This window comes from Mucor mucedo, assembly GCF_025094135.1.
Source record: "Mucor mucedo strain NRRL 3635 chromosome Unknown EV154scaffold_122, whole genome shotgun sequence".
Taxonomy (NCBI): domain Eukaryota; kingdom Fungi; phylum Mucoromycota; class Mucoromycetes; order Mucorales; family Mucoraceae; genus Mucor; species Mucor mucedo.
In genome coordinates this window covers 1-13,710 of record NW_026252406.1, presented here as the reverse complement: position 1 = coordinate 13,710, position 13,710 = coordinate 1, and the positions used below count along the sequence as shown (strand labels likewise).

At 35.8% G+C, this 13,710-nt stretch overlaps 6 protein-coding genes across 6 annotated transcripts; 1 reads left to right on the top strand and 5 right to left on the bottom strand.

The window, feature by feature from the left end:
• Positions 1 to 3,165: 3,165 nt before the first annotated feature.
• EV154DRAFT_523378 (uncharacterized protein) lies at positions 3,166 to 3,714 on the bottom strand. Its single transcript, XM_051603091.1, has one exon. The coding sequence runs from the start codon at positions 3,673 to 3,675 to the stop codon at positions 3,301 to 3,303; it is 375 nt and encodes a 124-aa protein (XP_051453155.1). The 5' UTR covers positions 3,676 to 3,714; the 3' UTR covers positions 3,166 to 3,300.
• Positions 3,715 to 6,932: 3,218 nt separating this feature from the next.
• EV154DRAFT_41676 (uncharacterized protein) lies at positions 6,933 to 9,165 on the bottom strand. The gene is made up of 2 exons (XM_051595755.1): positions 8,170 to 9,165; positions 6,933 to 8,114 (listed from the first exon to the last, which is right to left on the bottom strand). Exons 1-2 carry the CDS (start codon positions 8,682 to 8,684, stop codon positions 7,007 to 7,009), a joined length of 1,623 nt encoding a protein of 540 aa, XP_051453154.1. The 5' UTR covers positions 8,685 to 9,165; the 3' UTR covers positions 6,933 to 7,006.
• On the bottom strand, positions 8,728 to 9,930 carry EV154DRAFT_523372 (transcription initiation factor IIF, beta subunit-domain-containing protein). The gene is made up of 5 exons (XM_051603090.1): positions 9,789 to 9,930; positions 9,657 to 9,736; positions 9,578 to 9,602; positions 9,192 to 9,509; positions 8,728 to 9,134 (listed from the first exon to the last, which is right to left on the bottom strand). Exons 1-5 carry the CDS (start codon positions 9,915 to 9,917, stop codon positions 8,796 to 8,798), a joined length of 891 nt encoding a protein of 296 aa, XP_051453153.1. The 5' UTR covers positions 9,918 to 9,930; the 3' UTR covers positions 8,728 to 8,795.
• A 159-nt stretch (positions 9,931 to 10,089) lies between these two features.
• EV154DRAFT_523369 (DAD/Ost2) lies at positions 10,090 to 10,693 on the bottom strand. The gene is made up of 3 exons (XM_051603089.1): positions 10,445 to 10,693; positions 10,325 to 10,388; positions 10,090 to 10,254 (listed from the first exon to the last, which is right to left on the bottom strand). The coding sequence occupies exons 1-3, from the start codon at positions 10,650 to 10,652 to the stop codon at positions 10,188 to 10,190; spliced, it is 339 nt and encodes a 112-aa protein (XP_051453152.1). The 5' UTR covers positions 10,653 to 10,693; the 3' UTR covers positions 10,090 to 10,187.
• Positions 10,694 to 11,257: 564 nt separating this feature from the next.
• EV154DRAFT_523367 (uncharacterized protein) lies at positions 11,258 to 12,388 on the bottom strand. The gene is made up of 5 exons (XM_051603088.1): positions 12,049 to 12,388; positions 11,858 to 11,985; positions 11,757 to 11,796; positions 11,572 to 11,692; positions 11,258 to 11,507 (listed from the first exon to the last, which is right to left on the bottom strand). The coding sequence occupies exons 1-5, from the start codon at positions 12,361 to 12,363 to the stop codon at positions 11,425 to 11,427; spliced, it is 687 nt and encodes a 228-aa protein (XP_051453151.1). The 5' UTR covers positions 12,364 to 12,388; the 3' UTR covers positions 11,258 to 11,424.
• A 136-nt stretch (positions 12,389 to 12,524) lies between these two features.
• Positions 12,525 to 13,710, top strand: EV154DRAFT_450426 (uncharacterized protein). The gene is made up of 4 exons (XM_051597207.1): positions 12,525 to 12,655; positions 12,721 to 12,847; positions 12,911 to 13,137; positions 13,200 to 13,710. Exons 1-4 carry the CDS (start codon positions 12,592 to 12,594, stop codon positions 13,499 to 13,501), a joined length of 720 nt encoding a protein of 239 aa, XP_051453150.1. The 5' UTR covers positions 12,525 to 12,591; the 3' UTR covers positions 13,502 to 13,710.

Here is a 13,710-nt window from a genome sequence, read left to right as displayed (position 1 = left end):
GTAGTGATGGTACTGTTAATCTAGAAACAAAAAAAGAATGATGAGATACTATTTCTTAGTTATTCATTGTGTCATATAAAAGACAGAATTACATTTATTTCTCTCTCTTTATCCCCCTTCCCTTCCTCACACACCCTTACCTTATTTTATTAACCATTGTTGTAGTGTTCATTTCTTACTTGGGACGTAGATCTTGTATTGACTTTGGGATGGGTAACGTTTTGTCTTGCTGGTCACTGATAGTGGGCTATAGAGGCTCTTGTTATTCGATGTCTGGCTCTTGCGGAAGAGGATGGATGTTGTGTAGGTGCGCATGTGCGACATTAATACATGCTTCCTGGGTGCTGGGTCAACTGCTTTGGGTGCTATCTGAAGAATGCTGGTGTCTGGTAATTTTGAATCATTTCTATATAAAAAAAGTGATAAACTAACATGATATAAAGGTGCTTGCTTACTTGTAAACGAAACCCGTGGTATATCTGCTTGTATGGGAGATCATGCTGTACGGATACTTGTGGTTTTGTAGTGAAACAGTTCTGTAGAGGTTCTCGTATTGTATGTGTGGGGGTATTTGTGAATCCATTCATGGGCGGGATGCTGACCAACTTTACACCATGAGGTAAGAACAACTGAAAACCAATATAAACATTTGTGATTTGTCTATGTATTTCCTTTTTAGCTAGGTACTTAGTCTGACGGGTCGACTTCTCTTGGACACGGTGTTTAGTTGTCTGGTATACTTCGGGAAACAACATAAAGTCTTGTTTGTCTTCTGTATCTGACTTCTGGTCGACTTCTTGTTTTGCACTACCAAAAAACAATAAAAACCCCATCAAAACAAACAAAAAAACTTGATGCTCAAACTCCTTCCTTTCCCGAGCTCCTCTTAGGCCTGGTGCCATTCATCTCTTGTAAATAATGGCGGCCTGGCGCTTTCCTCCGGACCCATTTGTACATACTGTAAATACTTTAAAAGAAAATCCAAAAATCCAAAAAAAAAAAATCAAATACCACCAAAAATTTTTATAATTTTGAAACAAAGAAAACTACAAAAAAAAAAAAAAAATACAAAAATACAAAAATACAAAAAAAAAAAAAAAAAAAAAAAAAAAAAAAAAAAAAAAAGGTGCAGGGCTTGGACAAGACTGGGACAAAGATTCAGAGGACAATCAAGACTTTGTATTGGTGCCATGAAGAATACTAGACAGCAAATCATTTTGAGCAAGATTAGCCGACTCCGAGGGTGATGTATCTGGTTGAAGGGGTCAGTAAATCATAGACAATTCCCAAATGTTTTATTGGTTCTCTTTTGGTCTTATCTCTTGATCTAAAGCGTCAGCGTTTTGCTTGTGGATGTTTGATTTGCGGATGCTTCCTTAAATTATGTCCGAACGGGTGCTTTTATTGGTTCTGTGGATCTGCAAGGCTACTTGTTGAAGTACGGTATGGTTGAACATGCAGGTATTTATATCATGGGGAGTAGTTTACTTGTAGGCAGGTTAGACACTAGCGTTTGGATGATTGCACTCATTGTACGGAGGGCTGCCCCGGGAAGTATTTGTCAATATCTCGCATGTCTTACCTTGGAACGTCCGTCTTTTTCTGGTAAAAGCAGCCAGCTTTGGATAGCAGGGCGTCTTGGTCCAAACCTTCACCAGTATGGAGGATTCGGTATTCAAGCCAAAGTCAATAATACCATTATCCGCCGATCTTGTTTCGTATGTTCATTATAACATTTTTACTTCTTTATGCCACTCCACCCTTTTTTTAGATTCCCGTGTCCACTGTTACTATCTTCTTCTGCTCCACTGTTGCTTAGATATCATCTTCTACCTTTATTCTCAAGACATACATGACCACTCTTTTACATAACCCTTCTTCACCTTCCTTCACCTCCCCTTTGTACTCGCTCACCAATTCCTATTCTAACCGACTCACTTTTCTTTCTTTCTTTTTCTTATTAACTTACCTTCCCCCCTTTTTTTATCTTTTGGGCTAGGATGTGCTTCCACCTTCTCGTGGTCTGGCCTGTTACACCTTATTTTTGGGTACCGAGAGAAGCACTTTAATTAGTTAATAAAATAAATACGTAGCTTTTTTATGTAAAAAATAAAATCTTGTGAAAAATAAACCACCTCAAACTCTTTCATTAATCAGTATTTGTAAATTTTAATAATTTTTGCAATGCTCATTCTTTATTTCAAAAAGTTTTAAGGTTTGCTGTTTGGTTAAACTGGACAAATTGTTAGAAAAAAAAAAGTCAATTTATCATCAAATGTAAATTAAGTCATGATAAAGGTAACTTTGTACCTTTTGCTTGTCCTAGAAAATAAAACGCCCTCTCTCACTCTGAATTATTAGATTGATCATGTTAACAGAATTAAAACGTATTTTAAGTGTTGTTATAGTGTATTACCTGCTTTATTTAGTTAAGCAAGAAGAGTATACAATCTATTAACACTATCTTTATTTTTATTTATCTCCATGCATTTGAGCCACGAACCCGCTGTCATTAAAGTCTTTAGTCATAGTATTAAGCACAAAGAGGCAATTTTGAAATTTGAATAAGCCTATTTTAGCATTTAAGAATACGTGTCAATTGTTACAAAATCAATGTAGAAATCAACCAAGAGTCATAGCGTTGACAGCAGAAAAACTCAGTGTCAACGATAGAAAACAGCAGTGTCACACGAATTGTCAACCATTAAGGGTGAGACAGTATCTACTTTTCAAACCGATTAAAAAGAGCGATAGTTTTATTGATAGTCAGATGAAAGAAGAAATATACAGTCTATGGATACGCATCTTATATATATTGGTAGAGCCATGTCTGGAGGCTGTTTGTTTGTGGGGAAAAAAGGGAAAATTTTAAAATAACAAAAATTTAGCAGGTATCGACTCCACTAATATTTTGCAGCGGCGTTTCTTCGTTCATCCTGACTAAAAAAATGTTTATATGCATATCCATTTTCCTAAAAAAGACCAAGGAAAGCATTTTAAAGTAGATACAGTCTTAGAAAGCCATCAATACTCCCGCTATAGTGCGGGTTATGCTGCTACCAACACGGGATAGACTACTCGTTTTGCCCTAACAGCATATATAATAAAATAGAAACCCTCATTAAAATAATACTAGATGCTCAAGACGGAGTAAAGTTTTTAGGATTATAGGAAAAAAATTTATATTTTATTTATTAAGCTTATAAAAAATAAAACTTATTAGCTATAATAGGGGCGCGGTTGGTGTAAACATTGAGTACTGCATGTTTAAGATAGAAAGAATAATATAATTGAGATGAATTAGTTGATGATTTGAGCCTGTTGGCGATCGTCCTTGTTATTGCTGTTAGGTGAAAGAACAGCGACAGGAATCTCTATACCATTAATTCCAAGAATCCCGAGTAAGCCGCCGTTAGCTACTTTATCAACACGATATTGATTGATTTGGGACTTTGGGTTATTGCTCTGATCATGGATTTCAACATCAGTATCACCGCCATGGGGAGCAGCAGAAACAACAACGGCACATAAAGCAATGGTAAGAGCAGAGATAAACTTCATTTTGCAAGTGTTAAATAGATGATTTAATAGATGATAATAATAAGAAAAAAAGAATGGGGAAAAGTTGCCGTATATATAGTAAATTCGTGGAATTGTGGTATCCGCATGGAACATCGCTTGTCCCGAGATTCTAATTTTACTGTAAGAACCAATACTCCTTTTCATTTTGTTTGTAAGTACACCCCCTCTGCGTGTTCATATATAACAGTGTGCATATTGTCCCCCCTTCCTCCCCTAGTTTTTGTTTTACTCAGTACCCTTGATATTTGCAATTTGTATTAATAGCATTGGCCACTGTTTCAGAAAAAAAACTACGGATGAATGCTGTCTGGCAGAAATGACATTTACTATAAAATTAATTTGATTCACATTTCTGTAGTAATTTAATTGATACCCAGAAAAAAAAGAAAGGCCTTATCAAGATCATCCACAAACACTCACACTCCTTGCTTTTTTTTTATCGAGTGACACAAATATTTGATTGGCCAGTATACTTGATTAGGGAGAAAGATCTGTTGTTTTCACTTTCACAGAAATAAGATATCTATTTTTACACGATTTTATCATCTATTTTAAAAAAAAGGAACTGTAGTTCAATCAGCAAGAAGAGGAGCAGATACTGTTAATTTTGATTTAATATCTTGATTTTAAACATGCCAATATGTCTGGTTGAAACTTTTACAAGTAAACAAACATGTATGCCAACCCAATACGAATTCTGAGACCATTTTGATATGTCCAAGTATGCCCTTAAAAATGATATGTTTATTGTAGTCTCCGAAAACAGAAATCCACACGCAACTCCGTTTTTTATATATATATATGATTTCTAAAGCATGTGGTATGTTCCTTCTTGTAGCTAGCAAAGTGAACCCCTGCTTACGTATCTTTATATTTTTTCTTTTCTACATTATTATTTTACCGAGAAAAAGAAGAGGAGGAGTAATTATAGCATCATAAGGGGGTATCAGCACTACCACTACCAGAGGAGGCGTGGGTTCTAGAAAATTGTACGAAATTGTTTCTAATTGACATAATCAATTGGAGCAAAATAAAATTCTCTGATTGAAAAAAAAAATCCCTGTACAGGTTGTTTATTATCGGATAATCGCCCACAGTGTTGACGATAAATGATGTGCAGACGATTATAAACAATAAACAATTATTTCAGGAAATCCTGTCTCACAAATAAAATGTACTATACTGATGCTCATATTGTTTACTATAATTGATGCTCATATTATTTACTATAACTGATGTTCATACTATTTACTATACAGATGCTCATATTGTTTTTCTGTGGTATTCTGGTTTCATACACATCCCCACGGTGTCTATCCTACCGAAGAACGGGCTAAAATCCTGACTTTAAACTGTATGACTACTGATAATCAGTTTCACGACATATTCAAGTATTTTATACATGGTCAATGCAAAGTAAGGTCATACAATATGCAAGGTATCCTACGAACAGCCTGTTGCTGATCTTTCTTGTCCTACTCTAACTGTGTCACTCAAACCAAACATGTTTTTTTTAGATTAATTTTTCTCAATTCTCGATAACAATAGCTTTACTTGGAATCAAGTAAAAAAAAAATCCCTCAATTTATAATGAATATGATAATGGAAATGTGAGTATTTCCAATAAAGCTAATGAAAAAAAAAGTATCATCCCCTTGATTATCCGACGCATAACTTATGAGTCGTGCCACGCATTTGAACATAGCCCGCGCCAAAAAATTCAATCATCATCGTGGTGTCTTTTAGCTTTCTCGGTCTTAATTCCAAGGATGGCTAGCTTTTCTCTCTCTCTCTCTCTCCTTGATAACATTTTTTTTTAGATCTTCACAAGAAAAAAGTAATAGTAAATGTAAAAATGCCTCGTTACCAAAAAAAGTTATGGATATTTTGTTGACTTAACTCGACTCAAGCAATTTTTTATTACATCTCTATCTGATTTATGTGTTAAAATAAATATGTTTACTCAGCTGCATTAAAAGATGTAGATCAACGAGTCCAGTCATCTCTTTAGGAAGTAGTATATCATCGCCAAGGGATTTTCAAGAACGTTTTTTTTTATGTACATTGATAATTATTTACCATTCTCCCTTTTATCAAAAACTGTTACAAGAAAGTTATGAGAAAAATGCATTTGGATAAACCGTCATTAACATATAATGTCGTATATCATGATGGGTTTTAAATTAGCCATTATCCATGATCCTGCTTACTAGCAGAGCATAACTGGTTTTATCAGGGATTACGGATTCATTGGTATAAAATCGTGTAAAAAAGCACTAGCGGCCATCAGTCATTTGCCAAGTTCACACAAAGTATTATTTTATGTTATCTATCATGTATTGTATATTATTGACACATCCATGTTGTTATGTAAAAATCTAGCTTTTAGTAATACATTATAAAAAACCAACCAGATATGTTTTTATGAAAAAATACATGTCTAAATCAAGTGACGGACTGATAATACTATCATCCCTGAGAAAAAAAAAATACAAATCGTGGGCATAGTTAATCATGATTTTCTGAACCTATAGTAGTATTCTAAAACGATATTTACTTAGATTGACTCACATTGACTTAAACATTTAAATTCGAATTTTATACAACCATTTCAATTGAGATTAGGTAAGGCTTAAAATAATGGTAACAAGTATCCATTAAAAGCAAGCGTTAGTAAAATGGTGCCAATTCGCGTCATTTTACTCACACGACATGTTTCAAACCGGACCAAACGATTTGATTCGGAAAAACGTTTGATGACGTACACAATCATCATGCCTGGGAGAAAAAATGGATGTATATTCTACAAGTTTGGGTTTGTAGCCATCGAGTGAGTATTGATGGCGTCGAAAAAAAAAAAGAGAGAACGTCATAATAGACAGTAATATGTACAAGATTTTATTGAAGATTAAACTAAACTTCAGATGTTTGTTGCGCTTCTTTTACAATACGCGCGGTTTCTGTAGCATTGGCCATGGCAGTGGACTGATTTTGAAGTTTCTCTGAACGAGCTTGTTCTTCCAACGCTTCCGTGTTATCCTACCGCCACTATTAACGACAGGGAGAAAAAGTCATAAAATATCTTGGCTTACCCATGCTTGTCTTTTGCTTCCTCTAGAAGGAGGTTCTTGATCACATTTTACTTTATCAATATCTATTTCATTGGAACCAACCTGTTGGTTGTATTGAATATCGTCTTCATCCGGACAATCTTCTACAGTGACGTGATATTTGCGAGTACTCATTTTAACAAAAAATAGTTTAATAAACAAGAAAGACGACGAGAGCTTTTTCTTGACGCAGTTTTTTTTATAGTGTGTGAGTCTCACCGATGTGTGTGAACCCGAAAAAAAAAAAAAGTCCCATGTCAAATATTTGCATACAGTGATAGTTAATTAAAAAAAGAAAAATTTATTGTGTAATTTTAAGATTCCAGTTGTCTTTCAAGTTTATCAAGTCGTTCTCTTAGCGTGTTTAACATGTCATGATATTCATTGGGACCGATATCGTTTTGAGATTTTACAATGGTAGGAGGACTAACTAACTTATGATGTTGCTGTTGTTGTTGCTGTTGTTGTTGCTGTTGTTGTTGCTGCTGCTGTTGCTGCTGTTGCTGTTGTTGTTGTTGCTGCTGCTGCTGCTGTTGTTGTTGTTGTTGCTGCTGTTGTTGTACAGCAGTAGCATCCACTTGTGTTTCAATATTGGATCTCCTTTCCAACACGGATATCCTATTAAATAAATTTTCCAGATTCTCATCCATACGAGCCAAGATCTCCTTTTGAGCTTCTTTGATTTGGTTCCTGACGAGGCCTTCAATGGTAGTAGAAGAAGCCTGAAGGGTTTGCATCAAGGTGGAGGATCTACGAATTTGATCATCCAGGGTGGATTTTAATGTGCGAGTGGTTTCAATTGTATCAAACAAATGTTCAAAGGGTTGCATAAATTGTTGTCTTTGTAATCCTGCGTGGGAATTCGTGGTGGGGGTTTTGGGAGGCATAGGAGCAGCGGATGCCGTAGTGGGTAAAGAATCCATGGTAACTCGACCGCTTGTGACAGGAAAACTATGACCATAGGCAGAGGATGGGTATTGAGGAGAATTCGGTGGGAAGTGATGATGCTGATGCTGCTGATGATGATGCATATTGCTGTTGCTGCTACTGGGATGGGCCGTATGAGGAGGCTGTTGTTGTGAAGGGACAATAGGTGGAATGGCAAATTCGGTCGTTGTACTGTTACCAGTGGCAGGACTACGTAAAGTAGTCTGAGATAGAGGATGCGGTTGTGATTTCGATTGTACTTGACGAAAATTGGAATTTAAGGGTGCAGATCGAATACCATTGTTATTCGTGAATTGTTCTCCATACGAAGGTGCATAAATCGTCAGGTTTCGAGTGTTTTTACCATTGGCCATGTTCTGTTTCAATCGCTTGGCCAATAAAGTGGGTGGTGCTTGTTGTGAACTAACAGTGTGAATAGGTTTAGGTAATATATTCGTCTTTTGCTTTTTGGCAGGCGGTTGTTCCTCAATGGATCTATTTTTATTACTTAGTATAGAATACACACGAAAAGAAAACATTTTTATTATACCTGCTGAGTCGTCTTGTTTGTTGGCTACCAGCGCCATGAGTCAACATTGTATCGATTGCCATTGGATCGGAAGTGGTCATCATGCGTGGAGAAACAGGTTCTGATTTGACGATGGGAATGGTTGCGGCAGAGTCCGAGAGTTCAATATCGGTGGGGACGTATTGTGTTTCGTCCTTTTTAATCTTGTTACGTTCTAAACCTGGTATATTGGATAATATGGAATCCGCTAGATTAGCAGCATAGTCACTGGGCTTTAGTTTGCACAGTTCAGCTAGTAAAAATTTGCTGTGTTTGATGGCAATAGTAGAAAGTGTGCTAGATTTCAAATAAATGTCATGGTCTTTATCTCGGTAAAAAGGTTCAGATTGAGACTCTAATTGTGCAATGGGTGAAGGCAAGTTGAAAATAGAACACACATCTGACAATTTAAACAAGAGAACCACTGTACTTTCGATACGATATACGTGAAACTCTGCTTGATTAAAATGGCCCAGCAGAAGTGATAGTATTTTCATTACAGTGCGTTATGTATATAAAAAAGAAAAGAATGAAATAGTATAAGAGAGACAGAAAAAAAAAAGGAGAGCTTTTAGTTTTTAAAAAAAAAAAATTAAATAATCCCGGAGTTACAATCGAACTTCTTCCATGACATCCTCTTCGTCTTCTTCACTGGATGAACCATCCTCAGGTAATTTACTGATGGCATTTTGTCTTTCGGCAGCAGATAGACGTTGCTTATATTCCGGCTTCAACTGATAATTACCAGCATAAGGACCTCTCTTATTCAGAATACAGATTTCAGCCAATACTTCTTTTAAATACTGGTTAGGCTGGTTTGTATGCTCCACAATACCCTTAAATGACCAATATGGGAACTTGTCGAATGCTGCAAACAACAAATCCATCAATTCGTTTCTAGGCATACGTGTTGCCTTCTCCTTATCGGTTCGTGGCTTCTTGGTTGTCTACAAACGCAACATCTTAAATTTCCCTCTCTCTTCTATAAACAATCACACACTTACAATGAAATCAGAGAAACTACTACTTGGCATACTACTGCTAGCACCAGGCACGAACACGGGTTGGTTATTTTGTCCAAGCACTTGTACAGATCTTTGTGGTGTTCCTGCATCCAAAACGCGCTTTCTCATAATACTTCTGTAAGTTTTAAATTGTGTTGGGGTGGCTGCACACTCGTGATGAACTGTACCACTGATCGCTTTACCACCGTTGGGATCCTCTGTAAAAACAAATTTGTTTTGAACTTCGCCAGGTAAGATGGATATACTATACTCTCTAGGGATATGTGCTTCCGTGTCTTCAGGTAATACCAGTGAGATCTACACATATTTCCTTTTTGTTTTTAGTCGTGTGTACATATATATATATATAATAATAGCGTGCATACAGTGGTTGTTCTACCAGGTGGTGGTCTATGAATCAAACGGTTAGTTTATTTTCTCCCCAATCTGCTTGCATCCCATTACCTGTTATAAATACGAACACTGCCCAAATTAACATTATCTTCATCGATATCTTTCCACTTGTTCGCTAAAAAGTGAGGAACCTAAATCCATTGTCAAGAAAGAGAATTTACAATTAGTTCCACTCTTTTTTACCTTTACTAGCCAAACTTTGGTGTCAGCATCGTCCAGCTTGAGATCCTCCGCATCGTCTTCATCAAGAACCTCTTCCAAGGATCCTGGGTCGTCTTCAAAGAGTGCATCGACGTCGTGGTGTTCAGACATTGGTAAATTTATATATGTATGTTAAAGAAAGAAAAAGAAAAAAAAAAAAAAGCAGAGCAAGTGACTTCAATTTGGGGAGTGAGCTCTGAGCTTCAAAACACACACTCATTCACAAAGGCCGCTTTAAATAGGTACAAGTACCACAAGCACACATCAAACAAATCTAAACGTCTATGCTATAAATCTCATCATGCTTTTCCATATTTATTAAACGAAATATCCTAATTTAAAGAAAAGGAGGGTTGTCGTGCATCTTTTTTGTTGTTGTTTTTAACCCAAAAAGTTGATGCAAAAGAGATGAAGAATGAGATTACATACGGCAAAATCAGCAAAAGCTCTGCATTATACATTTATAAAAAGAAAAGGTTAATGTTTCCAAAAAGATGAAAAGGAGGCATCGGGTATACCTTTCAGGGGATATCGTTTTGAATTCGTCCTTGTTTTCTGTGTTGGTTTGAATACGTAAATTAGCTACAAAAAAAAAAGGTGTCAATATACACATTTATATGAAAGTTTTAAAGAATTACAAGCAAGAACAAAGCTGCCCACGGTAGAGATGAAACCACCCAAGAAAGCGTTGTAAGGGAAAGTACCGACTAGAGCCATGTACACAAATTGAATAATGCCAGTAATCAGAATATACACAAGGTACACATCAATCAACTTTAAAGAAGCAGGTGTATCGTTCTTGTATCCCGTAACAAACTTTTTGCTAGCTTCTGTAAGTTGATCCATTCTATGCTGTATATGATAAATAATAAAAGAAAAAAATAAAACACGAACTTTTATTTCATATAATTTAGGGCTTCATATTTTTTTTGGCCAATCAAAACGTTACTACAAATGCATCTTTCAGACTGTCAGATTTCAAGGTGTAATATCTTTTGGAGATTGGGTCAAACAAAAAAAGTATACATGTACACGCTACAAATATATATATATATAACTCAAACCACTAGAACGCATTGCATAAATAAGGGGCCGTCATCATTACTGCCCTCGCTTGAAGCTTTTTGTGGAATGACCCTGAATTAAACTTCCGCCAGTCATCCGAGAGCCGCATAAATCATAATCGTTCGTCATTTATGTTTTAAATAAGTGGCGTAAAAAATAAGCTTATAATCATTTACCTTATTACAAGACATTTAATTAATCAATTAATCACTATCAGTCAAATATTATGTCATGAAAACCGTTAACCGGGAAACGATACAGGTGTTGAATTATGTTTTATGAAAATGATTGTTTTATTACAGAGAATGTGAACGTCAGGCACTTGCTAAAAGAAAAAATAATCACCGAGTCTTTCCATAACAAAGCTGTTACACAACATGCACATTCAAAAGTTGTCATTGGTAAGTTTTGCTTTATTGATAGAAAAACGCGGGAAAAAAAAAGTATATGAAACGCGGCACACCTTTTAAAAACACGTTTTCCACATGAAAATCAAACAGTGTATATATTTTATATATTCCGAAGAGTCAGTTTTTAATTAAGAATAAACTTATTAAGGTTGTTGAGAAGACGATGATCTTTGACTTCTGTGATGATGACTTCTTCTACCACTATCTGATCTTCGATGATGCATACCTTTTTATACAGTAGAAATGCGATTAATTTAGAATACACACATATACATATGTCAGCAAATTACCTGGAGTGGTACGAGGACCTGCTTCAACAAGGGCATTTTGTGCTTGTTCAATTAAGAATTCAGTCATTCTTCTTAGTCGGGTAAATTGCTCATCCATCTGCCAATCTTGTTCGTCCTCCTCCTTTTGTTGTAATTGAATTGGATTATGAGTATTCTTTTAGAAAAAAAAGTGAAGTAAAATTTACCTCTTGTTGTTCTAAAGATGTATTGTGTTTGTGTTCCTCACTATGGATATTAAAAAAAAAAAATGAGACATAATATCATGCGGTGATTTTTTTTTCCTTACATGGGAAGTGTCATCCGTTGTTGTTGTTGTATAAAAGAAGCGACTTGCTTAGCTTGATCCCGAACGGTGGTTTCTAGTATTTGATTGACAATTAATAGCGACTGATTTGATATTTCTAAATCAGCCATCTTTTTTATATATTTTTTTAGTTAAACATTATTACCCGATATGAATAATTACCCGAACTCTACTTTTCGATTTGTACGCGCATCCTGGTTGTCATCATCTTCTTCGTCACTAGTAGCACTGTCATCATTATCGTTACCGCTGATAACTGAGCGGCTTAATTGTTGCTGATTATGTAAATAAAGCGCCTTTTCGGACAAGATCACTGGTTTCGTATCTGTCATGCTCCGTTGTGTGTACAATAAAGTGGGTCTTTTTAAAGGTGGAGGTGGTTGTTTGGATGGGAAACTGAGCTTTCTTACTGGCTCATGTCGGATAAATGAAATGCCACCACCAGCATGATCAGAAGGTCGAATGATATGAATGGCCTTGGGATTCATTGGGAAGAGAGAGAGAGAAAAAAGGGTGGAAATTTTCGATTTCGAATTACCTTAATTTAACATCGTTGTACCACGTGATATTCCCTCATCGGTCGAAACAAGGCAATATGCATCACTTTTTTCTATTTTCAATATAATCCCTTTTTCTCTTTCTCTCCTCTCCATCTCTCTCTCTCTCTCTCTTTCAAATATTGTTATTTTTTTTTTATATAAAAAAACACTTGAATTATGGATGTGTATGATACAACAACAACCGATGATGGATACTCCACCTGCGATAGCATTATTACGCGTAAATAATCAACACACAACAACAAGATAGGACCCATCATCCCTAACATTTTTTTTTAATAATAGGCGTAGTGACGGATTTATTTTCATACGATGATATCAAGAGAAAAAGAATATTAGACCATTATTATCTGCCCAACTCGACATTTGTATCTCCGATCTTGCGAACTTCAGGAGTTCACAACATCAAACAGTAAGTTGTAGTTAGTCCCCAACAGCCTTTATAGTGAAAGACTCATTTCTCCTACAAAAATAGTACGCTGCTAGTGTGGAAGACATTAAATAAAGAAGCACCCACAATAAACAACATTTGCTTTAATGGAAAAACATGTGTCGTCTTTTTAACACAAACATTATGTCCAAGAATGTTTCCTTGGATACAAATAGCATTACCTGTTACTGTGGTACTCGAATTCAAAGAAACAGATAAAGACAGTGGTTTACTAAAGATTGAAACTCATGAAGAGCACTGGACCATAGAAGGTATACTATAGCTGCATTTCAGGATAGATCATGAGAAAGAACTAATAAACAGTAAAAAAAAGGCATATTAAAGGCAATCCCATTTGTATCGTTTTGGTATGATCATGTGGTACGAACCATGATAGGCAAATTATTAGCTGCCACTGGAGAGGCAGTTTATACTGCAACAGAAACTGCAAGTTTACTCGTTTCAAGAAGTCGAGAAATTGAAGAAGCAAGAAGAAAACTCGAATCTTCCTCCTCTTCGTCATCCGCATGCAAATATGATGTCAGTGATAAGAGCGACGTCCAAGTCATGATGCTAAGAATTAAAAATTCGTATTCAACTGACGACGACGATGATGATGATGATAATGATGACTGACAAAAAGGGCATGATTCCCAAAATAATGGGGGTGTCTGAAGGGAGAAAGAAGAAGAAATTACCTTATTGTTTATATCCCCCCACCCACCCAATTCATATTTTAATTTTCCTCTCTCTTTTTTTTTCTTTCTTCCTTCTTTTTCTTTTTAAAAAAAAATAACTCTCCCATTAGATATGAGTGAAGAATAGTAAATATAGAAAAAATAAAT